Consider the following 26908-nt stretch of genomic DNA (forward strand, 5'->3'; position numbering starts at 1 on the left):
TGTTTTATTTTTTCATTTGCTGGTAACAGCAAGCTCAACCAATCAGACACATTGCTGATAAATATGAGGATTATGGGTAATGTAGTGCTTCTCCATGATATGACATTGGAAACAAAGCGTGTTTTCTTAAAATAAAGTTGATATTACAAAGGGCTTTTGGACTCAGCAGAAGCACATAATATTGTTACACAGTCTTCCTTGGATGGTTACAGCGTTATGGCTAATAATCAGATCTTTCTTCAGAATATTGATTAAACAGAGCAGCTTTTTGAACGCGGAAGTGGTCTTCACCTGTAGAATCCACAACCCCCCCCCCTCCTGGTCTGACGCAGCTTCCGACAAGGACGTAATTTATTTATTTATTTATTGATTGATTATTCTGCACCAAACACCATGATCACTAAATAAATAAATAAATAAATAAATAACCGAAAGGACGTCCTTGCCGAAAGCTACGTCAGGTTCAATAAAGATTTAAGGAAAAGTTTTTAAAAAAAAAGTTATTCTCTGCTCACAGCGTCCGTCAGTGCCGCAGCCGGGTCGGCTGGATCACTTGCTCTGAGCGTCACATATCGCCGCGAAGGGAACTGCATTGGAATCAACTGAAAGCCGAGCGCGTCAAAACCTGACGAGATACGGGCACCTAATGAGTCAGACATGTGACGATGAGGGACAGTGACCGTTCGTCAGGCTGTTGACGCACTGGGAGTGAGGGAGAAACGGTCCCGCCCCCCTTCGTCAAAATCCGACGATGAGGGATTTGCATTCAAGTCTATGAGTGGCCCTATTCGTCGAGAAACGACCTCGAGGGTACCCCCTCCACGTCAGTATATTGACGTAAGGGGCCTTGACCAAGCGTCAACCGTTTGACGCAAAGGGGTGAGACTGTGTTGGATGGACGCCATCTCTCCGAATCAGACCAGTCTTTCCCCAGAAGGAGGTCCAGTTATCTATGTAAGCCACGTTATCTAAGCACCACCTAGACATCCAGCGATGGAATAAACGCATGCGGCTAAACATATGGTCACTCACTAAATTGGGCAGCGGGCCAGAGAAAATTACAGAGTCCGACATTGTCTTTGCAAAGTTGCACACCGAAGCCATATTAACCTCAGTTAACTCCGACTGGCGAAGCCGGGTGTCATTAGCGCCGACATGGATTACAATCTTACTGTATTTAACCTTACGTTTACATGCCAGCAGCTTCAGATTAGCCTCAACGTCGCCCGCTCTGGCCCCTGGGATGCACTTTATGCTCGCTGGAGTCTCTACCTTCACGTTCCGTAAAATAGAGCTGCCAATGACTAATGCCGACTTCACAGCGGGGCTGTGAGCAACAGGGTCGACATGTTGAGTTACGTTCTCAGCGGGTGTGTCGCTGAGTGGGGAATAGTAGTTGGAGCCCATAGGAGCCCATAAGTGATGATTAAGACGGATTTCATGTAAGTCTAGTGTTTATTTTTGGGCAAAAATCTCCAGACTCAAGCCGATATGAGGTAGAGCAGAGCAGACCGGTGTACTGAACATGCACAGGTGCTGCTAGATTACGGACTCAGCCGTACAGTGACGGCGGTGTCGTAAATCCGCGCACATGCGCAGTTGAGTACTCCCTGTTGAAAAATAGCGATTTAAACGTCATTCTGCGGTAGAGTCTATATCTTTTTGGTTTTGGTTTGTATTTAATTTCACCGGCGATCATGCATATATGTTTTTTCTGTCCTATAACGTTAAAGACCCCCTCCCATGAAAATCGTGTTTTTCGTGCTTTTCACATGTTCCTGTGGCATTTTTCTTGTGTTAGAGGACATATCAGCAGAAAAGGAAGTGCAAAATTGCACTCTGAGTTTTTCTGCCTTCAAATTGCTGTGAACCAATGGCAGACGCAAACTGGCCGTTTCAGGGAGATTGGAGCTGACGTGTCACAGCTCCAGGGGAGGGCACTAGTGCTACAAGCTCCCGCCTCTGCATCTGGCTCAGAGGTGAAAGGCTTGACAGGTCAGTGTAGCCGTTAAGGTATAACAGGTATAGCTCACCTGGTAGAGCAGCTTGCACCGTGAGCAAGGACTATGCTCCAGTCTGGGATCGAATCCCAGTGTGGAGTTTTACGCTAAACGTGCTGAATCTGTGGAGTTTTACGCTAAACGTGCTTAATCTGTAATTGTACAATGTCCAGCTGTCAGCAAGCGGGGGGTGGGGTGCGAGGAGGTGGCTGGGCGGGTGCAGAGTAGAGCACTGTAAAAGAGAGTAACGACACCACCATTGACTCCCGTGGTAAGGGTTTTGCGCCCCTAGTGGCAGGATATGGGTATTGCAAAAGCGCCCAGAAAACCCATTCACTCCAATGTATGCGCGTTGCCCACTTGCTTGTAAATTGATGAAAACGGCCGTGTTTTTGTTTTTAGGTGTCTTGGTCATATCAGATTATACTTAAATTTGTTTATTACAAAATGTAGATTACAACATTAACTCTTTCACTGCCAAAGACGAGTTATCTCGTCTTAGCGAATCCAAGCGTAGTCTGCCAAAGACGAGATAACTCGTCTTAGCGTTTTTTTAATGGCAACGCCATGCTGAATGTCTTGCCCTACTCCTCTGTGAAGATCAGACTTGTATCATCAAAATAAAGTGCAGAAAAACACATTTGGATTGAGAGATGTAAAAAATATAGCGTATTCCCCCCCCCCCTCACGGAGCGGTGCGGGTGTCTGACTGCAGCGGCGCCGCTCCGTGACACTCTGGCCGCCGGTGAGAGCTTAGGGGGCGGCGGCGGGGCTCATGGCGGCTCGGCAGCTCGTCGAAGCTCTGTGCAGCTCCGTGATACAAAGCACAAACGTTAGTAACATCAACCCCGTCGATCGCTCGTCGTTAGTCGTCAAGAGCGTTTGGAAAGTCGCCAGATTTTGCGAGAAATCACTCGGATAGCAGCTTGAAAACCCCGCGATCTACAGTAGTGTGGATGAGGAACGGACGGCGCCGGCGAACGTGACGAGAGGTAAACGTGGTGGGAGTGTCTGTACTCTGTTGTGAGCGCACATGTCTGTGGCTGTGAGTTCAGGGGGCGTCAGCCAGAGCTGTCGGCTGTGTGTGTGTAGATGTGTGTGAGACAGAGAGAGTGAGTGAGACCGCTGCCTGCTGACCAGAGGAAGCTGGATCTGATCTAAAGCGCCGTGTTTCGGCTACAAAAACCTGTCGAACTGATCCGCGCGCGCACACACACACACACACACACACACACACACACACAGACACACACGCACGCACACACACACACACACACACACACACACACACACGTATGCACACACGTATGCACACGCACACGTCACGTACGCACACACACTAAAAAAAAAGGAAAGAAAAAGTTGTAACTCAAAGAAAAGAAAGAAAAAAGGCTGCAGTAGTGTGTGTCAGTAGCTAAATATTTTGTCTTTTGTCATCAAAAGTCATTTGTCAGTGTTGATTTAGTTGTTGTTTACAAGAGAACAACTGTACAGATGTTGAGGCGTCACTAAAGCAAAATATAAAGGAGCCAATTGTACTGGTTCACCTGAAAATGACAGCCGACACAAAAACCTCTTTTTCTCAAGATTTTGGTGCCAAAATGGCATTTTGGGCTAAACTAACCTATATTCAACCGTCAATTTCACAAGACTGGAACAAGATAGAAACAAACAGGTTTTTTTGCTGGAAACTAGAGACCCTCTTCTTTCCTTTGATGGGTTGAATGTGTATGTAGTAACAGTACATAATATTATGGTGGGTCTACGGAAATCAGTCAAAAAGCTGGAAAATGCCTGGCAAGCTGGAGGAAGCTGCTGTGAGAATGGCTGGCAGTCAAAGAGTTAATATAGACAACAATTTTTTTTTTTTTTTACTCGCCTATGTGTTAATGTTTATCTGTAAAGGGTCCTCAATGATGCTATTAACGTGGGTGATCTATAAATGTCCTTAAATGATTGAAAATACCACACTTGCTCATTCACTAACAATGCAGAGTTGTCAGTTCTTTGGCGCTTTTGCAATACCCATATTCCGCCACCAAGAGGCGCTTCCATTGAACCAATGCGTGTCGTTACTCTCTTTTCCAGTGCTCTAGTGCAGAGCAGCGCAGTCTCCGCCCACCCTCCAGAGGCGCATTGCTAATGTGCATTGCTAATGAGCTGGTTTTAAAATGACCAAAAAGGGTCGCGGGAGGGGGACTTTAAAGCGTGGATTTGACCATGCCCCCATTCATTTAGATAGGGGTCTGGTCTCTTTGGGCTTTTCGAGGCGTCGCCAAGATGGCCGCCGAGTGGCATGACTTGTCTAGAAGGACTTTGGCTTTACTATACCTGTAACGATACCCAAAGCGCTTTACAGTACATCACATTCACCCATTCACACACACGTTCACACTGATGGCAGAAGCTGCCATGCAAGGTGCTAACCACGACCCATCAGGAGCAAGGTGGGTAAGGTCTCTTGCCCAAGGACACTACGGCAGCATCGGGACAGAGCGGGATTCGAACCGCCAACCCTTAATTTGCATGTTTGGTATTGAAATAATCCAGAAGTAACTAAAAGTAATCTGTTACATTACTTGATTTTGTGATGCTTAGAGTACGTTTTTTAAAAAATATATTTTGGGGCTTTTCACGCCTTTTTATTAGATAGTACAGTTGAGAGAGACAGGAAATTGGGAGGTGGAGAAAGGGGAAATAACATGCAGAAAAGGGCTGCTCAGGGGGCGGTGCGTGGTGCAGTGGTTAAGGCGGCCGCCCCATGTAGAGGCTACAGTCCTCAACGCAGGCATCCCTGGTTCGAGTCCCGCGTTGGGCAGACCTTTCCTGCATGTCATACCCCCTCTCTCTGCCTCCCCCTTTCCAGTCTATCTCTATCAAATAAAGGCATAAAAGCCAAAAAATATACTTAAAGAAAAGGGCTGCTCAATGTGGGATTTCAACCGGGGGCTGCCTGCAGCAGGACTATAGCCACATGGGGCGCCTGCTTACCACAGGAATGTTTGGAACTATTGAGGGCTCCGTAACCTGGAAATTGGTCTGCCATTTATTACAAAGGAGTCCTATGGGAGTGTCGCCACTCTGTATCTGTATTGTAATGTAATGTAATCTGTGTATGTCTATATCAACCGCTCTGCGTCTAGCCTGCCAGAACCAGAGGAAATATTTAATTTTATTATTTTTTATTATTGTTTTGTTTTAACTTTTTATAAATAAAAAAAAAGCTCATGCTTACATCATGCATGTAAAGAGTTATAATAAAACATTTCAAAATGCAAAATGCATGTGTAAAAAAAGTCTGTTGAGTCTGTTGTTCTAGTCACATTTGTCATTGTACTTTTCTTAAAATCTCGTCCTTGTGAACCCAATATCGTGTCTTGTCTTGTGAGCTGAGTGTATCGTCACACCCCTAGTAATTTGTAATTGTACTGGATTACATATTTAAAGTAACCTGAAAATTGAAATACACTGATTTTACATCTAAAAAATCTTTGTTGGCCTGCTGTTTGCCTGGCAGGTGTTTCAGTGTTTCCCCACTGAATCAGCTGATGTCTATGTGCAAGTGTCACCACTCTATTCCTGACTTCACTTGTTTCTGAATGAACTATAACCTTCACTGTGCATGAGGATCATTCACCTTCTCCTTTCTTTTTCTCTCGTCCTTCCTTGCTGTCACAATTTTCCTGCGTCTTCAGTGCAGAGTCGTAGAGGTGAGGTTGTGTGGTTGTGTGTGTGTGCGTGTGCGTGCGCGCACGCGCGCTTAACACAGCTCTCTACACTCTTAATGAAAAATCTGAGTTGTAAAAAAAATAGCAGTGCATTTACTCTTCACTAAGAATTAATCTTTTTCTATAACAGTGAGACTGACTAAAGTCCAGGTTGACTGGTTGAAATCTGTGACTCACACTGTGTTTCCATGTCCTATCCAGACAAAGCATCTCCAAGAAGATCTCCTCGCAAAAGGAGCCAGAAACGCTCGGCCGGCTCAGATGAGTGATTGGGAGTGTGCCATCATGGCAACAAAACCTCAACCAGCCGTCTACATAAGAGGAAGAGAATGGCTGTGAGCGCCACATCAAGTGCACCCTGCCCTCTCCATTGAGAAACTTTGACCAGTGCCAAAGTGTGCAATGACTGGCTCTCTATTTCAGCTTAAAAACTGAACACACCACAGCCCTTTTTGTGTAACGATTTTTGTTTTGTGAAGCTGTCACATGAGCAACAGAAGTGAAAAGAATCTTCTTAAACAGGTCTTTTGAGTTTAAGGCACAATGAATTTTCCTGTGAGGTTGTTGGTTTTTTGAGGTTGCATGTGACTGTTGAGCCCTCCATATAAGAACTGCTGATATCGAGAGAGTGAGTCCTTTTTGGTTGGAATGTTTGTTTTGTTACTTCTGTCTGTGGTGTAGGGCTTCAAAAAATAGGTGAATTTAATGATTTCCTGAACTTATTCGGCAACTGTCATTTTTCAAGAACGGCCAATCATGACTCATGCTCAGGTTCTTTGAAGTAATGGAATTCCATCATCTACATTTTTGAAGATATTTGATTATCGGACAGTGTATTTTTAGGAATAAGTGATTATGAAATAACAGGTAATTGTGACCCTACCCTGACGTGTAATGTATGCAGTTTTTTGTTTTGCAGTTGTTTTTTCAGTGTAGTTTTGCATTTGTGGATTCTGTCTGCACCTGTTGGAATTTATAAAGCATCTGATCTCTTCTAGCTCCTCAATCCCTCCTCTTCTGCCCTTTTTTGCTCTCACCATAGCACAAATGCTGAGTGTTCCCACTGTCACAAAATCACGTATTATTGGTGCTCAGTGCCGTGTATGTTAAATTGCAGCAATGTTGATCTCTTGCTGACTTTTGAAGCTTTCTGGAAGTATATACTTGAGCAGAACGTTGAAAAGACCAAACGTGTACATGGTGGATTTGGTAAAGTCATGGATGAAAAGATTTAGTTTTCAAACCAAGTTAAATGTGGTTTAAACACAGGATCTTACTAGAATATAAACACATTTGGCCTCCATTTCTGTCACATCTGTCATATTTGTCATCTAGCTGTGAAACCTCAGATCTGTGGACGTGAAATACAGTAGGTGAAGGGCAGGAGTTGGCAGAGTGGAGTGAGGAGTTCCATTTTAGTCGCGCCAAATTTAAACTCCCTGTCTTCAAGTGTGAACAAACATTGTGTCAGTGCTCTCATTTATCTGTCGAAAACTCTGGGTTTTTAATTTAACTTGGCTTTTTCTCCTTAAAGTCTTAAAACTTAAATTCACATTCACTAATTTAAAACTGTTGAATTGTGCCTGACTATTTTTTGGTTTTGTAAATTTATTGACTCTTCTCTCCTCAAGCAGATTGCTTCAAGTTTTAAAGGGATATTTCACCCAAAATTCAAAATTCGAATTTTCAGAGTCCTCCGTACCTTCTTGGAGTTACGGGGGGCCCGCGCAGCAGTATTTGTCTATATAATGGTTGTGAATGGTGCTCACTTTTCTTCGTTCAAAAAGACACACCAAAAAACATACATATACCTCCATGTTGCTCGTCTGTAATGCCCCTCTTGTATTGAAGCCCCAACATGAGAAATTGTTCCGCCGGTCAGTGCAAATCTGGAAGAGCAGTGAACTGAGACACTGGGAGCTTCCACTACAAACAAGCTTAAAATATAGACATATTTTATTTTTTTCTGAACAATTTCTCATGTCGGGGCTTTAATACAAGAGGGACATTACAGACGAGCAGCATGGAGGTATTTGGATGTTTTTTGGTGTGTCTTTTTGGACGAAGAAAAGTGAGCACCATTCACAGCCATTATATGGACAAATACTGCTGTGCGGACCCCCCCCGTAACTCCGAGAAGGCACGGAGGACTCTGAAAATTCTCCCAGCCCTTAGTCAACATGAGGGGTGAGTAGATAATGAGTGAAATTTGAATTTTGGGTGAACTATCCCTTTAAATCTAATTCACAGAATGGATCATTTAAAGCAGAAGTAAGCGGAATATTTGTGTTAATATAAGTCTTAAATAGTTATATCTTCCGACAGCAATCACTTACATAGAGTGTTTGGTCTGAAACACGGGTCTGTCAGTCACTCTGCTCTGCTGAAAGCCAAGGAGAAAACTTTCCTTGTATCCTACAACCTTTATCCAATGAGAGAGAACGGCATAAAGGGGCGGTCCTCTCTGTGTGTGCAGCCAAGGGATGCGCGTGAATGTGGTGACGTAGGGCTGAGGGCGGCTGACAAGAAGTTAGCCAAAACCACCGGATCGCTTACTTCTGCTTTAATTGTCTCTCTGTTTTTATTTTTTCTGTTTGATTGTGAAATTGTTAAACTGGCTGAAGCACTGGTGTAAATACTGGATGATGGAGAGCTAATTTATGAGTGATCAACTGGGCTTAAACAGGGGATTTTGTATGTTGTCTCGTTATTTTACCACTAGGGGGCATCACAGACTTACTCTGCAGGGCCTGTACTGCAGAATTATGTACAGTAAAGCTTTATGGTTTTTTGAGTAACTAACCACAGAGTTTCGACCCCAATTTCTACCCGTAACTTTATGCATAAAGTACAAAAACAAAACTGTAGGAATAGAAAACAGTCTAAAACTTAAAGAACCTGTTGAGTCTTGCAGATGCCACTTGTTTACAACAGAAAACTGAGCTGATTTTGATTTTTTTTTTTTTAATTAAATGAGGCTGACATTAATTCATAGATTGAAGCTTACACTTTTATTTTGTTTTAAATGTGCAGAAAAAATAAACTTTGATGATTTGCTATAGACTTATAGTCTCAATTTTCAGTTTCATGAATGTTGGATACAAGATACACTCATGTGACACCCCTCATGAACTAACTGACACTTTTACATCCTATCTGTTGTTTAATGAAAGTAAAATCATTAGAACTAAAACTGTTAGAATATTTCCTAATAACAATTTATGGATGTCTAGTGATCTTAAGGCATAGGTCACCCCGCAGGGACCACGGGATTTGTCCACACTGCCTGTTCTAAAAATAGCACCATATCATGGAGCTCAGTCCCAAAAAAAAAAGTGTTCCTGTTCTTTTTGAATCAATAACATTTGCAGTGGTGTAGATTGGAAAAGGCATTATTAAACGTTGAATATGTAGAATTACCAGAACAACAACAGAAAAAGAATTCCAGGAGTCGATTGCCAGACCGTTGCTAGGCCACTCTGATCAGAGGACAGCAGAGGAAGAGAACTATGCGGGGGGGGGGGCTATGGAGACAGAACCCTGACATTAATAGTTGTCATTGAAAACAGAATTTGGCATTGTAATTACGAGTTTTGGCAGTGAAAATAAAATTTGGCATTGTAATAACGATTTTTGGCAGTGAAAATAAAATGTGGCATTGTAATAAAAGTTGTATTGACGCTGAAAAAAAAAGTATTGGCATTGAATAATGTAGTTATGTCAGTCTTTAGATTTCTTCTTCATGTCCATCTTTTTTCAGTGTGTGTTTTTTTACACTGTATTTCCCCCCCAGTCTCACTGGTTTTCAGTTTCAATTTTTTTTTTTCGGTTTCAATGTTCTTTTTTTCAATGCCAAGTTACTGTCAGGGTTTTGGCGTGGAGGGGGGGGGTTGAGGGGAGGGGCTAGGGACGGTGAACACGCCTCAGCTGCCAGGATCCCTGGGGATTTTCACAATAAGAGCACTGAATCGCACTGAGATGCTGTCAACTTCGTGAGGTGAGTGAGTCAAACTCTGTTGTGGTTGACGACTTCATCACTGCTTCACTCATGAAGTAGGTCACACGTTATGTTGTTTTTAATTTTTTCGACCTAACTTCTCCAACCAGTGTTTAAATTGTTGACCTTAGCTCCAGAAGATAATCAACGCTAGCAATGCTAATTGTTTACAGGTAAACTAGCTAGCGGTTGTAGCTAATAAACAGCAGATGCTAACGTTACGTCTTTTGTTATTATCAGCTCTTTAACTGCACCTCATTTGAATACTTTCTTCTCTAAGTCTGTGAGAAATGTCCTCATTTATGGTAGAAGTGAATAAATACGCGTTTTTGATTTATTAAACGCTAGTTGTGTTCACAAATGTGTAACTTATTACCAGCATCATGTTTGTCCAGGCAGACTACAAAGCAATCTAAACTACGTCTAAATGAAATATCAAAATCATGTGTGTCCCTATTTGGCAGATGTGGGTCCATCGTGAGCTGATGCATGAACTCATCCTATGACAGCACCAGGATCAGCTTGAAACAGCCAGAGCTGGTAAATTGAGAGTAACCAGTGAGTAGAGTCCATCATTTACACACATTTAGGGCATTTTGATCATCACATTTCCACCGACACGACTCCCTGTCATCATTTAATCTATTTATAAAATAATTAATAATTCATTTAATTTATATAACGCTTTTCAATAACCCAAAGACGCTTACAAAGAAACAAAAGAAACAGGGTAGAGACATACAGGGGGAGACGAGGATGTTTAAAGTTTGAATTCAGTGGGGAAGCTTTTTGTCTTCTTCTTTGATGTGGTGCATTTGTGTGGCAGCATTATAGCGCCACACCAGCTCCACACAGGCCTGGCACAATACTACAGTATTTTGAGTTGTGTATACACAGTCTGAAAGACCTCATCATTCCTTACTGTCCTTTTAGTTAGGGCTGGTTCAGGTAGCTCTGAACCATTTTATAGCTACACAGCTACAGTATAGGCTTAGACTGCTGGGGGACACATCACGTTACAGGAAGCCCTCTCCTCTCCTCTCTTTTTGTGTTGTCATTATCTATTGTACTTTGGCCTTGGTCTTACACCCTCTCTGTGTTTTCCACAGATTTCTCTAGAGCTCCACCTGCAGCGCCTCCTTTCCTCTGCCCCTACACCAACCAGCCTGCCCATCAGTACTCCTGCTCTCCTGTGGATGGAGTGTCACTCACCTCAGATGCTTTTGAAGGAGCTTCAACATGTCTGCTTTCTGAGTCCCAAACTGTACCTACTAAGAATGGCTTTCACAGCGAAACACAGCCTGCTTTCTAGTGCAAAGGATAGTACTAAGACACAGACATGCTGGGTGTTAGGATTTTACAAATGTTGAACAATTAATAAATTAATTTGGAATTTATATTACCTCCAGAACTTCCATTGGCTCACAATTCCTTATCACATTCAGTTCAAAGTCCTTCTCCTCACCTTCAAAGCCCTCCAGAACCAGGCCCCATCCTACCTGGGACTGGGGGGGAAATACAGTGTTAAAAAACACACACTGAAAAAAGATGGACATGAAGAAGAAATCTAAAGACTGACATTGAAAACTACATTATTCAATGCCAATACTTTTTTTTCAGCGTCAATACAACTTTTATTATAATGCCACATTTTATTTTCACTGCCAAAAATCGTTATTACAATGCCAAATTTTATTTTCACTACCAAAACTCGTAATTACAATGCTAAATTCTGTTTTCAATGCCAACTATTAATGTCAGGGCTCTGTCTCCATAGTTTTTCTTGTTGTTTTCACAGTAACACTCACTCCCTGGAAACCTTTTGCTTTATTTCAGCTCTTATTTCATAAAAACGTTACATGTCTCATTTGAGGAGAATCATGGAGCTCACCTGGTTTCTGTTTTTGTTTAGTTGTTTCTCTTTTACTACTCCCCCCTCCTTTGGTCTTGTAGGACTATAGAGCAGGGGGTTCAATATTTTTCAGGACAGTGACCCCCAAGCTGATGGAGAGATTGAGCAGGGAGCGCCTGATGTGTATATTGTAATTAAAAAAAAAGAAAGAAATATTGTCCAACCCAAAATTTTGCAACCCCACTGCAGTACCTTAGACCCCGCTGTTGAAGTCCTCTGCTATAGGACCACCCCCACACCCCCACACCCCCATCTCTGGTCAACTGCTCACACTTAGTCACATTTCCAAAAAACACAGATGAAATACGACTCATCTTTCCTGTTTTGTTGTTGTATTTTTTTAATGTTCCATCGTATCCGGACAATTTTCAAGTGGCCAAGTATTCACTCTTTGAAAAGGTAAAAGTGCAGCTTTTTTAGCTTGTTACTGTTGTTCTTACTTTGGCAATGGGATTCCTTTTATTAAAGGAATAGTTCACCAAAAAATGAAATTGAGTCATTATTGGCTCACCCTCATGCTGATGAATACTCCTCAAAGTGCATCTGGAGACCCGGGAGGGGGGTACGTAGTCCAACGAAAACTTTATATGAGAATAGCGCCCGACACAAAAACGTCCATAAAACTACACAATAACCATTTCATATTCCTCTACACTGCTTGTCCACTGCTATCCAAGTGTCCTGAAGGGATACAGTCCAGAGTTTACCCGAAACGACGTCATTTAGGACATTTTTACAGCCTAAACAGTCTTGTATTGAATTTGCCTGGGGCGCACTCTTGCGTTCACACAATGCGCGCGGATGTGACCAGACTTGCCTCAATGACGTTGTTTCGGGTAAACTCTGGACTATATCCCTTTAGGATAGCAGTGGACAAGCAGTGTGGAGGAATATTTCAAGGTTTTTGTGTAGTTTTATGGACCTACTAACAATCGTCCTATTAATAATATACAGCGTCTCAAGATAAAGAGCCAGACACGGTGTGTGCTGGAGCTGCAGAGTGTCAAAGCAGAAGGTCAGGTACTGGAAGAACCATGTCGGAGCCAAGGTTAGAAATCTTGTGATTAGAAACAAAGACTAATTTCAGTGCCCATTATAAATATGAAATATTCTTTCAGAGTTTACATATCTGTCATATCACTGTTGGTAGTTTTACGTGCTACTTCATCTTTGTGCTGATTGTATGTGTCTGGAATCAGCTGTAACAGTTTTCCTTGGCATGTTGAATTACTGTATGTAGATAATCTGTTTTTCATTCATGTCTGATTTTCATTAGCATTAAAGCATGTTGTAGTTAATTGAAATAGTATAAATCAAGTGTACTGTAAAGTGTCTAGTAAAAGGTATACTATAAACATAAACATAATGACCATACAAGCCTCACACCTCAGGCGGTGAAGGTCCACGTCAGAGGAAGCTCTGGAGGTGTACCAGGCTCCGAGAGACCAAGTCCAGGTTGCAGGTCTGAACCCGGGGAGCAGCATCCCTCCACAGGCCCAAGACCTGGACTCCAGGGCTCTGCAGCAGGTACCACTCTTAGCTGTCCATCGTGTACAATGATGACGCTTGCTTCTTGGGGTGGGGGGGGGGGTTAGCGATGTTGTCACTGGTGCCACTTCAGGTGGCTGACGAGGCCGATCCGTGAGCCGATCCTCCGTCCGCAATCTGGGCAGGGGAGCCCGGATGCAGGTTGGATGCCGGCTGCCCTTTGGTGTCGCTGGGCACGTCTCTCGGTCCTCCTCTGCTGGTTGCACACACACACACACACACACTGCACATCATAGTCTCTATAACCACTCACAAATTCTGCTGCAGTTCTCTAGTATGTTGGGGTATTAGTATGTTGATGTTTGTTTCAAACCATCATAATACAGTTTTTTTTAAATATAAGTTCTGCCCATGTGTTATGTTTTGACAGAAGTATTTCTGTAACGCCTCAATTATATCAGTGAAAGGTTTTAAGCCAGACTTTGTGAGATCCTGATATCTGAAGCCTGAGGCGTCGCTGCTGTTGGACGTGCGGCTGCTGTAGCCGAGGCCAATGAGCTGATAAGGTGATTTACATGTGCTTGGTTTGGCCCGACAGCTGCTGCTGGAAGAGAGGCTGAACACAGCGAGCTTATCACAGGAGGTGGGCGTGTTCGTGGAGATGCTGTGGACCGAGGCCCTGGGCAGCCTTCGCCTCATCCTCACCGTCTCAATCGACAAGCTCAGCCTCAACGATGTAAGGCTTCCTCCACGGGTTGATCTGTAACGTCTCAAACCTGCTCATCCTGAATCTCACTGGAGTTGCCCTTGTACTCCGTGTAGGTGACCAGGGCAGAGGGCTTGTTGCTTCAGGCTCTGAAGGTCAGAGAGCACGATTACCTCCTGAGGGAATTTGACACTCTACTGCTGCACCGGGCGCCTCAGTATAACGCCTCTGCCAAGCTCCTCTCTGAGAAACTGGACCTCTGCAAGGTAACGCTGAACATGCGTAGAGTACACACACCTACAACTCATGGCACATGTTATAATCCGCACAACGCTGATCCACTGAAGTGACTGGGTGAAGAAAAGCCCAGGTCATTAGAGCTAACTCAACACGCTTCTCATGCTGTCAAGAAATAAAACTGAACTGTGGAGGGCAGTGAGACAGCTGGGTGAACTGCCCATGAACAAAAAGGTGTTACTCTCCACAGTCACAGTTTTACATGCATCATTTCACATGTGTCACTGTGTGATCAACACCGATAAGTTTAGCTGTTAGATAAGATCAAAGTCGAGTCTGAGTTTGAAATAGCACCAAACTAATGATGTAATTGACATCAAATGACACTCACTTACATGTTACATTGATTGTAAGACCTACTGTAATTCCAATCCATAGAGTGCGTTTATTGTCATTGCTTTTCATTTCATTTCATATCTATTTATTCCATTCATGGTTTACATACATTATATAATTGCACACATTACATACATAACATAATAAATGGAAAAGAAGCAGAATGAAGAAAAACTTGAATAATTAAAACTTCCATCATTATAATATGACCCCCCACCAGAGGCTGCCTTCATCAACTCTTGCTAACATTTCCATATTTCGCACATTCTGTGTCATAAACTGTAATCTGTCTTGTCTGTAACATCTATTGCACGTCTGTCCGTCCTGGGTGAGGGATCCCTCCTCTGTTGCTCACCCTGAGGTTTCTCCGATTTTTCGCTGTTAAAAGGGTTTTCTATGGAGTTTTTCCTCAGTGGATGTGAGGGTCTAAGGACAGAGGATGTTGTTACGATGCCATGTAAAGCCCTTTGAGACAAACTGTTTGTAAAAACGGGCTATACAAATAAAATTGCCTTGCCTTGCCTTGCCTAATATCTCATAAGCTATTATACAATTATAAATAATAATTTCTTTTAAATTAGTTTAGTTTGTAGCACAACAACAAACTCTTGACTGTTTGATCACAGATCTATAGATGACCTGGCACCGCTACAGGCTACAATTAACATTTCTATTGATTTCTCTTTGTCAAAGTTAATTAGAGATCTCTTGAACTTGAGCGAGACGACTTTGAGAAGCCCCGCCCCTTCCAGTCTGGGGAAATACGGCGCTCTACGGTGCAGCATTGAGACCGTCCCCCCCAGCAGCCCCGAGTTTCAGGCTGTGACTGCTCTACTGCAGGACAGGTAGCACACTGCTCTTTCTCATGGGGAAGATGAACCCATTTGGATCCACACAACCTGTCTCAGATTTAACTGAACACCACCTGGTATTTATGTCCCAAAATCAATAATTCACCAATTTTCTACTCACCGTCATACCAAGGAAGGGTTTGGAAAACTTCCAGAGTCATCAAAAACGCTTTAGTGTTCACTCTTGAATCGTCCAAAACACACTATGAAACATCCAAATACCTCCATACTGCTTGTCGTACTGACCCAAGTGTCCTGAAGCCGCCACATGTAAAAGTTTGCTGCGTCGTTCTTCGTTCTTCGTTGGATTTATGATGTAAACACACAAGGCTAAAAACAGCTACAGCAACTTTTTCATGTGGCGGCTTCAGGACACTTGGGTCAGTACAGACGAGCAGTATAGAGGTATCTGGATGTTTCATAGTGTGTGTGTTTTGGACCATTCAAAAGTGAGCACAATCCACCGCCATTATATGAAACTCCAGCCGGCCGAACCCCCCACCCCCCCGGACTCCTTCATTGGCATGACGGTGAGTAGAAAATTGGTGATCCCTTTAAGGCCATTTGGTGTCACAGATTTACTAGAGTTCACCCATTATACAGACTCACTCTCCTGCTTTAGAGCAGCTCTGCTTGTGGTTTTATCATCATCATGGCAACCTCGTACATCGAGGATCTGTTCTCCTCCTCCCTTTAGACATTCTCCTTCTGAGCCTGCTGGGCTCTCCGTCTATGTGCTTGTTGATGGCTGTATAGACCAAGGTGTGAATAAAAGAGTCGGGGGCAGTCTGTACATGAGAGTGTTGGAGGAGGGCGGGGAAGCGGGGAAACCTGTCTGCTTCAAGTTTCTGGACACCACTGGTAATTGTGCCGTGCCAGAATGAGCGGTCCGCCGCAAGGTCCTCCCACTTGTCCACAGGAATCTGAGACCTTTTGAGAAGCTGCTTGAGCTGGTCCTTCAGCCGTCTTTTTTACTTTCTCTGCTTCTCCTTTCTCTCCCCTTTCAACCAAACCTACAATCTTAAACTTAACTTAAACTTAAGTTAGAACAGACAGAACAAAGGGCAACTTCTAAGAAATGAACCCAGGAAATGCATTTCTGTCTCAGTCAATGTTTTCTCCCTCTCAAGTTAGAGAAAATACTTAAATGGTAAAATTCAAATGATCTGTGATATAGAAGAACTGGTGTATGAGTATTTGCTGAGTTTTTTTTTTTTCTGTGCAGGCAGTCGTGTCCATACACACTATGATAAATGAACTGTGTATTTGCAGCAAGGTGCAGATCCAACAGGTTCTGCATGTGAGCAGAGGTGTGGAGCTTCAGACATTCAAGAGTGAGATTGGGAACATTAAGCCACTCCTCCATTCCTCCAGCCCCGGCAACTTCGTAGGAATCCTGTCTCGGTGAGATCACACACATACACACACAGTGTGGACACTGTGTTGACACCTGGAACAAAGTCATGATGAAATGTGAAGACTCAGTAGTGATATCTAACACAATGTCAGACATACTTGAACTGCTGCAATGAAAACTCCTGACAATCCTGCACCTTTGTGTCTGTTGTCATTCATCTCATTCTGTTGTAGAAATGGACCTGTTTCCCTTCTGCCTTCTCACACGCTTTGAAGAACAACCTCTCATTTGATCTAATTGAGCGTCCTGAGATCCAGCTTCTCTGTCAGGGTGAAATGTGTTGCTGCCAGATGATCCCAGGTGTTGCTGCACAGAAACCAGTGGAATTAACATTTCCAGAGATGAAAAAGTTCTTTTTTTCTTTTTCTAAACTTTGCCTTTTGAATTTCAAAAAACTGCCTGCAGTGTGGGAATGCACCACCAGAGGAACATTACATATTCTTTTGGTTTATTTTTTGAAGGAAAAAGTTGAACGGATGTTTGATGAAGGGAAGTTTCCCCCCAACATTGTTCCTACAGAGTTTGTGGATAAATACATTTCAAGCAGAGACTCTCCAGTGCTGTTTGGAGACGAGGCTATGTGAAGAGACTGGATGTGGTGGCATTGTTAGAGCTCGCCTCCTGCTTGATGTAGTACTTCCTTTCAAAATACAAACATAATTTAAACCATGTGTATGTCCCCTCCCCATTCATTTGGAAATTACACAGTGATAGAATAACCGTGCAGGTCTATATCTTAAAGGTCCCTTATTGTCTAAAGTGATTATAAAGCAGCTCTAGGTTCTATATTAATACTGTGAAAGTATCAAAGCCTCACAGAGGACAGAGGACCTTAAAAACTTATATTTCTTGAACATTTATTTTCTAACCCTGACTTTTACTCTCACGTCAGTGGTCTGCTGTTGCCTCGTGTTGGAGTGGAGCATCATGGGATTGAGAGAACAGACATCGGTAATCTGGGCAGTGGAATCTACTTCACTGATGCATTTAGGTTAATGCTGTTTTAGCAGACAACACAATGCTACACCGACATAAGAACCTAACAAAAACTTGTTCTTAATTTATCCACTTGATCAAAGTAAGAGCAAAACATGCTAAATAAACATGAAATGTCTTTTACAAAAAGCCCCTCTCTCATCCTCCATGCCCTCCCCCTCAACAGCAGCAGTCTGAAATACCCCAGGTGCAGTGTGACTGACGGCTCTCGGCTGCTGTTGGTGTGTGACGTGGCGTTGGGAAGCTGCAAGGATGTCCACAAAAGAGACTTCACGCTAACCGAAGCCCCTGAGGGACACCACAGTGTGCACGGAGTCGGCCGCCGCCCTAACAATCACTCTGAGTTTGAGGTAGAGTTTGTGTGTGTGTGTGTGTGTGTGTGTGTGTGTGTGTGTGTGTGTGTGTGTGTGTGTGTGTGTGTGTGTGTGTGTGATAAATAGATTAATGGGTAGACCTCTAAATGAGCTGTCCCAAATCTGATTTCGTCCCTAATATGGGACACAGATTAGCTGTGACAAGCTTTTTTAATTTGCTGAGTTACAGTTAATTTAAGCTAATATTTGTAAAAATCTGGCAGCAAAGGGTCATGGTCAGATTGTGGTTGCACCGTGAATGTCACATTTGACTTAACCTCCTTAAGCCTGAACACATCTATACTGTCTGTTACTGTGTGGACTTGTGTGTGTGACGTGTGATTCTGCCTGTGCTCCAGGATGATGAGTATGTGGTGTACAGTCCTGACCAAGTCAAACTGAAGTACGTGGTTGGGTTCAGCATGGAGGGAGACAAGCTGAGGGATTTCAGTCCGACCATCAACACCTCCGCCGAGCCGTGTCCACCTCCCTCTGATCTGGGTGAGTGCCCAACTGCTCCTGAGGCTTTTCTGAAACATGAAGATGTCACAGTTTTTATGATTGAGATTAAATCTTTAACTTCAGTTCCTTTCCTTTTTTACCAAATAACTGAATATACAGTTCTCCATTGTACTCGGCTTAACTGTAAATACTGCAATACTAAATCCACTGAGCAGAACTAGTAACTGTGAGAGTGTTGAGAAAGCAATAGAGAAATTCTTCTTGTTTTGAGTCTTGCAGTGCTGATGTTTTGTTTTGGCAGTGAGAACCACTTCAGTAAACCAGAACCTGGTTTTATTTCCATATTCATTTCATTAAATACTTGGTTTTACATGTATTTAAATTTACTGCCATTGTGTTCATGTAACTTCAGTCTGATATATTTTCTCATGTCCCGTGTTGTCGTGTCTCAGCAGCCAGCCTGGATTTGGATGAGGGGGATGAAAAGGTTAAAAACCCTCTGGATGACGTGATGTGACGCGGGACTGTTGGACAGCTCAGGCCAGCAGCTCCCCCTGCAGGCCGTCCATGTGAAGTGTAAACTGATGGATCTGCTCTCACAGGTTGGCTTTTCTTTCTTTTTTTCTAGATTCATTTTGATAACAGCCCTGTGAACTGAGGGATGGATATAAAACCTAACCAGAGTTTGTCTTCTCTTTCGACCTGCAGGTCATCATTTTCCAGAAATACACCAACACGAGCTCTGTGCCCATCGAGGCAAAGTATGTCTTCCCTCTGGATGACTCTGCAGCCGTGTGTGGATTTGAGGCTTTCATCAATGGGAAAGGTAACTCACCTTTTTTAAATCTCCAGTTGAGCTATTTCTGTATTGTCTAATGTCTTCATCATTATTCATTTGCTGATAAAAAAGGAACGTGAAAAAGTTCAGTGCAGTTTGCATCTGTATTATCTCAATGGCTAAACTGATCTTCCTCAATTATCAGAGTCATAAATATGATGAATCAGAGAAAAAAGAAGTCACAGTTCCTCAGAGATGCAAAACAAACAGGAACTTCCATCCATCCATCCATCCATTTTCATCCGCTTATCCGGAGTCGGGTCGCGGGGGCAGCAGTCGGAGCAGGGATCCCCAGACTTCCCTCTCCCTGGACACTTCCTCCAGCTCTTCCGGGGGGACCCCAAGGCGTTCCCAGGCCAGCCGAGTGACGTAGTCACTCCAGCGTGTCCTGGGTCTTCCTCGGGGCCTCCTCCCGGTGGGACATGCCCGGAACACCTCACGAGGGAGGCGTCCAGGGGGCATCCTATACAGGTGCCCGAGCCACCTCAGCTGGCTCCTCTCGATGTGGAGGAGCAGCGGCTCTACTCCGAGCTCCTCCCGGGTGACAGAGCTCCTCACCCTATCTCTAAGGGAGCGCCCCGCCACCCTGCGGAGGAAACTCATTTCGGCCGCTTGTATCCGGGATCCCGTTCTTTCGGTCATGACCCAGAGTTCATGACCATAGGTGAGGGTGGGAACGTAGATCGACCGGTAAATCGAGAGCTTTGCCTTTCGGCTCAGCTCCTTCTTCACCACGACGGACCGATACAACGACCGCATTACTGCGGCCGCCGCACCGATCCGCCTGTCGATCTCACGCTCCATTCTCCCCTCACTCGTGAACAAGACCCCAAGATACTTAAACTCCTCCACCTGAGGCAGGAACTCTCCCCCGACCTGGAGGGTGCAAGCCACCTTTTTCCGGTCGAGAACCATGGCCTCGGACTTAGAGGTGCTGATTCTCATCACAGCTGCTTCACACTCGGCTGCAAACCGCCCCAGTGCATGCTGAAGGTCCTGGCTCGAGGGAGCCAACAAGACCACATCATCTGCAAAAAGCAGAGATGAAATCAAGTTGCTCCCGAACGTACCCCCTCCGGCCCTTGGCTGCACCTAGAAATTCTGTCCATAAAAATAATGAACAGAACCGGTGACAAAGGGCAGCCCTGCCAGAGTCCAACACGCACCGGGAACAGGTCTGACTGCCGGCAATGCGAACCAAGCTCCTGCTCCGGTCATACAGGGACCGTACAGCCCTCAGCAGAGGGCCTCCGACCCCATACTCTCGGAGCACCTCCCACAGGATGCCACGTGGGACACGGTCGAAAGCCTTCTCAAAGTCCACAAAACACATGTGGACTGGTTGGGCAAACTCCCATGCACCCTCGAGCACCCTGCGGAGGGTGTAGAGCTGGTCCAGTGTTCCACGGCCAGGACAAAAACCGCATTGTTCCTCCTGAATCCGAGGTTCGACTATCGACCGAATTCTCCTCTCCAGCACCCTGGAATAGACTTTCCCCAGGAACTTAAAATAGATAATTCAGTACACTTCTCCAAAAATGTAAACAAACAGACAAAATCATGGTACTCTCTGTAACCATGGCAACTTGTTTTCTTTTTGTCTGAAAAGTCTAGTTTATTTCCATGCCGTCATCAGAGAAGCTGCTAACGTCTCCGCACGTCGCCGACATAAACAAACACGACAGCATGACTGGTTTGACTGACAACTGACAAATAATGATGTCAGTCTGTGTGTTCAGCTGCATGTGGAGCAGATTTACTGAGTGAGGCTGTGTCGTTTAAAGTTTGTACTGTGTGCATCTATAGAATATTAGTACTTTTTCAATCCGTCATTGTATTATACTATGACTGACGGATTAATCGTATTTTCATCATCGTGATATGAACATGTGCCAAGAATACATCGCAAAAGGTCGCCTAAAAGGAGAGAAGGAAAGAGAGGGTTAAATTTACTTTCTGTTTAATTGATTGATTTTTCATGCGCAATTTCTTCAGTAAACGTATGCTCAAATATTTTTTTCTATTCTATTCAGTGTTGCAGGGTACCTATTAAAGCAGAACTCAGGAACTGCATGGTTAATATGCTCACTTAAATATCTGCTTATTTGGTTTTCTTGCAATCGCAATTTGTTTTTTTTGATTTGCTTATTTTTGTTTTGTCATCTTCTCCTGGGCCTTACTGTATTTATGTGGAGTTGTAATTTCTATTACACAATGAGGTGCTGTGTCAAACCAAAGACCGAAATAAACTAAACTGAAAACAAGTGAACTCATATTCTGTAGGCCTATATTTTACAGTACCATGCATTAAATTCACCCACTGTTGCATCACAAAGGATGTAAGCAGCATGAAGGGGAATCATGAAAACCAGTTTAACCCTGTGTCTGTGTTTCTATGTGTGTGTCTGTGTGGTTCTCAGGTGAAGGAGAAGGAGACGGCTCGTAAGGAGTACAGGTAGGAGTACAGGCGAGCTATAGAGCAAGGTCATGGAGCGTACCTCATGGACCAGGATGCTCCTGTAAGTCACCTGAACACATCACCATGCTGATTCAAGCTCTAAATATTAACGGCCCTTTTAATGCATTTTTCATTCATTATTTTTTTCTTTTGTGCTGGCTTGCAGGACGTGTTCACCATCAGCGTGGGCAACCTGCCGCCCGGCGCCACCGTCCTCATCAAAGTGACCTACGTGTCTGAGCTGGTGGTCAGGGACGGGGGGATTCTCTTCTCACTGCCTGGCAGCGTGGCCCCGTGGCAGGAGAGTGCAGCGCTCAACCAGACCACACAGGTGAGGAGAACCTGGACCCACAGACAGAACCCTTGCTGTGGCTCAATTTGAATACTTCCATACTTAAACCAAGTATTTTAAGTGTGAGTGTGTCTCAGTTGATAAGTATATCAAAATGCAGTGTACTGTAAGTACCCGGTGGCGTAATCTCTACCTCGCATTAAACAGGTGGTGCACAAGCAAAAAAGAAGAAGCCTGTAGATGTGTTGATGAGCGAGAATAGCGGTACACAAAAAAAGAAAACATTGGCAACCGTTGCCATCATTAGTTCCGGTAGGGGCACAACAACAGTATTCGATCTGATACAAGACTAGACTACCATCAAAATTTGTGCACAACAGAAGTAAGTAGTATACTACATGACAGTGTGCTCATGGAAGTATTCAAATTAAGACACAGCGCCTGTCTCCAAGCATCAGATTGTTGTACTTGTTATTTTTTTTACACAGTGTCACACTTAAGAATGTAATTTTTTTAGGCAATAAGCTGCTGTTCTTCTTTGATGTACATGCCGTTTATTTATTTATTTAAAATTTTGATATTTGCATTTAAAGCTTAAATAAAACCTGAGATATCAATCTATATAGGGTATATAGAAAGTGTGTGTGACTGATGAGTCAGCGAGTACGAGGTGCGCTACAGCATGTTTTCTTAAATTCTGACCCCATCTTTTGTAACGACTCATGATTATTTGTTACTGATTAGGTCAAACTTGTCGGACGATAGTTTTCATTCTGATTTATTTTCTGTGATCTGTCTCTCACATGAAAGTCTACAAGATTTAATATTAGTTTCACTATGATTTGTTTCTTGTTTCGCAATTTGGAAATAAAACAAAAATGGAATGAAAATATTAACATTCAAAATAAATCAAGAGAACAGGCTCCAGGAAATACTGCAGTTTTCATATAAAGACACTTTGTACAACCTTCTTCAATAATATGTGTTTTTCTGTGTTGTAAGATCAGGTTGTTTTTTCTTTTCTCAGTCTCTCTCCCTCTGTGTTTGTGGTCCCATAGAAAACAGACTGCAAGGCAGTAGTGAGTGTACTGCAGGGAGAGGTCATGGGTGCAGAAGGTTTCCAGCTGTCAATCACTCTGTCTGACGTCCACCTGCCCAGGATGTGGGTGGAGAAACACCCTGACAAGGACAGCCAGGTCAGTCGGCCTATCGGTTTGTCAGACCTCTTCCTCCTCTCTCTATCACACACAGTCACATCTTGTTCTTTTTAGATTTGAATCCACTCCTCTCTCCTCTAGGCCTGCATGTTGGTTTTCTACCCAGACTTTGACGTCAACTCCGGCTCTGCGGGCGATGAAGTCGTCCTCTTGCTGGACACGTCTGAGTCCATGAGGGGAGAGTCTCTGCACATGGCCCAGAGAGTCGCCCTCCAGGTCCTCAGAGCCCTCGGCCACAGCCTCAGAGTCAACGTTGTTTCATTTGGCACAGGTCGGTTTTGTCCTTCTAAATTCCTATGCACATTGTGATAAAACTTAAAAGAGACAAAAGACAAGATACGACTACAGCTCCCTCTATTAAAGTGGAAGCTAACGTTGGAGGTGACAGTCAATGGTATTCATTTGACTGAATGAAATTAAAAAGATGAGCAGATATGAGAAATTAAATTACTTTTACAGAGAACAAGTGCCCGACACAGTGAGTGAATAAAGGAACTGAACACTCTCTTCTTAAGCGGGAGCAACAAAAACTGTTCGCTGTGTGAAGTCGACATGTTTTCCATCATTTTCCTCTGTGTTTCCCCGCTCAGGTCACACGGAGGCCTTTCTGACAGCACAGCCGCTCAGTGAGGCTCATCAGGCTGCAGAGAAATTCATCAAGGTGAGTTAATGACCGGCAGATTATTTCATCGTGTGGTTGGTGCTGTTGCGCGCTGTTCTGAGCGCTTATGTGAGGGGGTTATGTTTTTATTTTGTCTATACATCCGTCACATTCATTTAAACCCGATGGCTGATGGAACTCTTCAAGGAAATTTCTTCAAACTTTCAATGGAATTCACTTATTACTTCACTTTAGGAACCTATATACCTCTATAGTCATAGCAGTAGGTTTGTTAGCTTTAATTATTGGTGCAAGCTATTTTTAGAACGGCGGAGCAGAGCCGCAAGCTGCTCGGAGCTGCGCTACAGAGGCTCATGGGATTTCTTGGTTTCCCTCATCAAACTCATCAAATACACAATCCAACAACTCCACAACGCTCTGGTGGACAAGTTGTGACCTGCACATTCACCACACTATGAGATAATAACAGATCGTTACCAGACAGAGTTGTTTTAGAGGAAACCAAGAAATCCCATCAGCCTCCGTAGCGTAGCTCTGAGCAGCTCCCGGCTCTGCTCCACCGTTCCGAAAACAGCTTGCACCGACAAATAAAGGTAACAAACCTACTGGTAAAACTATAGGGGTTATGGCAATGGACCAATTTGTCAAAATGTTGAGCTATCCCTTTAAACACAAAGACACAACTCCTAGTAATGTACATGTAAGTCGGCAATAGTGGCAGTGTGAAATGTAGTTTGTCAGACTGTCCTCTGCTCCTCTCAGCGTTCCTCTCCAGTAGGAGGCAGCACTGAGCTGTGGCGGCCCCTGCGGGCCCTCAGCCTCCTGTCTCCGTCCCGCGGCACCAGGAACCTGCTGCTGCTGTCGGACAGCCACATCCTGAACGCTGAGCTCACCCTGCGGCTGCTCAGAGACAACGCTCAGCACAGTCGCCTTTTCACCTGTGGCTTCAGGTCTGGCTGGTGTCAGGGATCATGGGGGCGTTATATGATATAAAGATACAGGCTTTAGAAAGTTGTGTCTAGGCATGTCACGATTATACATTTTCTTGGTACAATTATTGTCAGAGAAATAATCACGGTGATCACATGATTATTATGCATTAATTAATTTCACAACAATATGAATGTGTGAAATCAAATATAGTCAATTACATTACTAATTGTTTACACAAAATCTTTCAAATATATGACTAATTATTAATGCCCCAGTGGAAGTGTTTGAAATATTCAGGTCATAAATTCTCATCTATAGCAAATGTTTACGTTTATTTTAGTCGTTTTTTGTTTTGTTGTTTTTTTAAAATAGAAATGACACGCTAACATTTAAATTCCTACCAATTCAATGTTACGTTAGTTAAATGAGCATTTACTTTTATTTTGGCGCACATCTGCTGATATTCCGTCATAATTTTTTAAGGAAGTGAGGGTATTTAGGAATCTCTGCAGTTAATTAATTTGTGGCGTTTAATACCATGATTAATTGTGAAAACAAGTAATCGTGGCATCCCTAGTTGTGTCTTGACGTTTGTGTTTCTATCTCTCAGCCCGACAGCCAATCGGCACATGCTCAGAGCTCTGGCCCAGGCAGGAGGCGGAGCCTACGAGTTCTTCGACACAAAAACCAAATACAACTGGGCAGAGAAGGTGAGATGGGATGACAGATGATCAAACAGTGTGATCTGATTTTATGTTTTTGCTTTTAATTACTGTGTGAAGCAGCAGGAATAAAACTGTGTCCTCACTCGTGTGATTATCCTCTCAAAACTTGACTAAATTTCCCCAGAGGCTTCTTTCTAACCTGGATGAATTTCTAATGCAATGAGCCATGAGGTGTGACCATTATCCTCACACGTAATGAAATGACCACTGTTGATTGATCTGTTATGGCCACAGGTGGCATGTCAGGTGAAGCGTATTGCATCTCCTGGCTGCAGTTCAGTGTGGGTGAAGTGGCAGCAGTTCAACCCAGCAGCACCCACTCCGGTTCAGGCACCCAAGCAGCTCCACGCTCTGTTCAACGACTGTCACATTCTGGTTTACGGCTTTGTGCCGCACCGCACCCAGCCAGGTACGCGCTGTATACACGGTACTGTCTCTACTTCTAATATTAGAAACAAGTTTAAACTTCCTGTTACAGTTTCCCAGACCTCAGTGTGATGTCTGTAGTTCTTTTTCTATAGCCAATTATTAAAAGTATGACATGCAGCAAAGTCATCATGTTTAAAAACCAGCAGATCTTTGTGTGTTTCCTTCATGTGTGATGATTGTTTCACACAGGCCACCCTCCTAGGAAACCTGAGCGGGCAGGAACTTAAAACCATGGTGTCGACCAGTGAGCTGCAGAAGACCAGAGGCACAGTGAGTCCACACAACCATCACCCTCTACACTACGACAGCTGCTCCATCAGATCAGTTGTAAAAATGTGTTTTACATAAAATAAAATACCAAAATGTCAGCACTTCTGTCAACCAAAGTATCAAATACACTCATTTCTATCAATATTTATCTCTAATATCTCCTCCAAAGCTGCCTGTCGTAGATTAAATTCACCAACAGATGGCGACATTTTACATCCATTAAAATAACATTAGCCAAATCCTTATGTGGTGATAAAATAGATTATAAACTTTAGCCGAAAATACGACCAACAACTGATAAATTTACCACTGCCTTTCAACAGAAGTGAATGCATATGCAGACAAAGGTGTTAACAAGACATATTTATTAAATGTCTTGTTAACACCTTTGTTTGGTAAGGGCCGCTGAAAAATGACTTTCATCTCCAGACCATAGTCCACATGACTCTAGCTAAATGGACTGGAGGCTAGCATCTCTCCTCCTACCTCTTGAGTAGCAGCAGCAGCTATGCTGAGCATGGAGGTTTAGTGCTTGCTTATGCCACAAAGTTTTACATTTTTACTAGTGCTGGCGTTATGTT

The 26908-nt window shown here is 43.5% G+C and overlaps 2 protein-coding genes across 5 annotated transcripts in view; both read left to right on the top strand.

Moving 5' to 3' along the window:
* Positions 1-8787, top strand: part of ssr1 (signal sequence receptor, alpha) — a 54932-nt gene extending 46145 nt beyond the window's left edge. For 2 of the 4 annotated variants that reach the window (XM_085762727.1, XM_085762728.1), the window contains exon 9: positions 5930-8787. In XM_085762727.1, the coding sequence (XP_085618853.1) occupies positions 5930-5997 (68 nt within the window). In that variant the 3' untranslated portion in view covers positions 5998-8787. Of the gene's footprint in view, positions 1-5695; positions 5711-5929 lie in introns of all 4 variants that reach the window. The other 2 variants (XR_015034476.1, XM_085762726.1) reach the window with 2 other exon arrangements.
* A 3884-nt stretch (positions 8788-12671) lies between these two features.
* On the top strand, positions 12672-26160 carry LOC146967041 (protein mono-ADP-ribosyltransferase PARP4-like). Its single transcript, XM_085764029.1, is given in 21 exon segments — positions 12672-12685; positions 13038-13164; positions 13724-13861; positions 13948-14097; positions 15158-15309; positions 16588-16719; positions 17625-17723; positions 17895-18078; positions 18441-18582; positions 18999-19057; positions 19059-19145; positions 19252-19369; positions 21842-21900; positions 22006-22170; positions 23190-23327; positions 23430-23619; positions 23939-24009; positions 24733-24920; positions 25514-25613; positions 25863-26037; positions 26150-26160. Coding segments are annotated over 21 exon segments (2499 nt in total).
* The last annotated feature ends 748 nt before the right edge of the window (positions 26161-26908 follow it).

This window comes from Trachurus japonicus, chromosome 20, assembly GCF_045865225.1.
Source record: "Trachurus japonicus isolate A0001 chromosome 20, Traja_1.0".
NCBI lineage: Eukaryota > Metazoa > Chordata > Actinopteri > Carangiformes > Carangidae > Trachurus > Trachurus japonicus.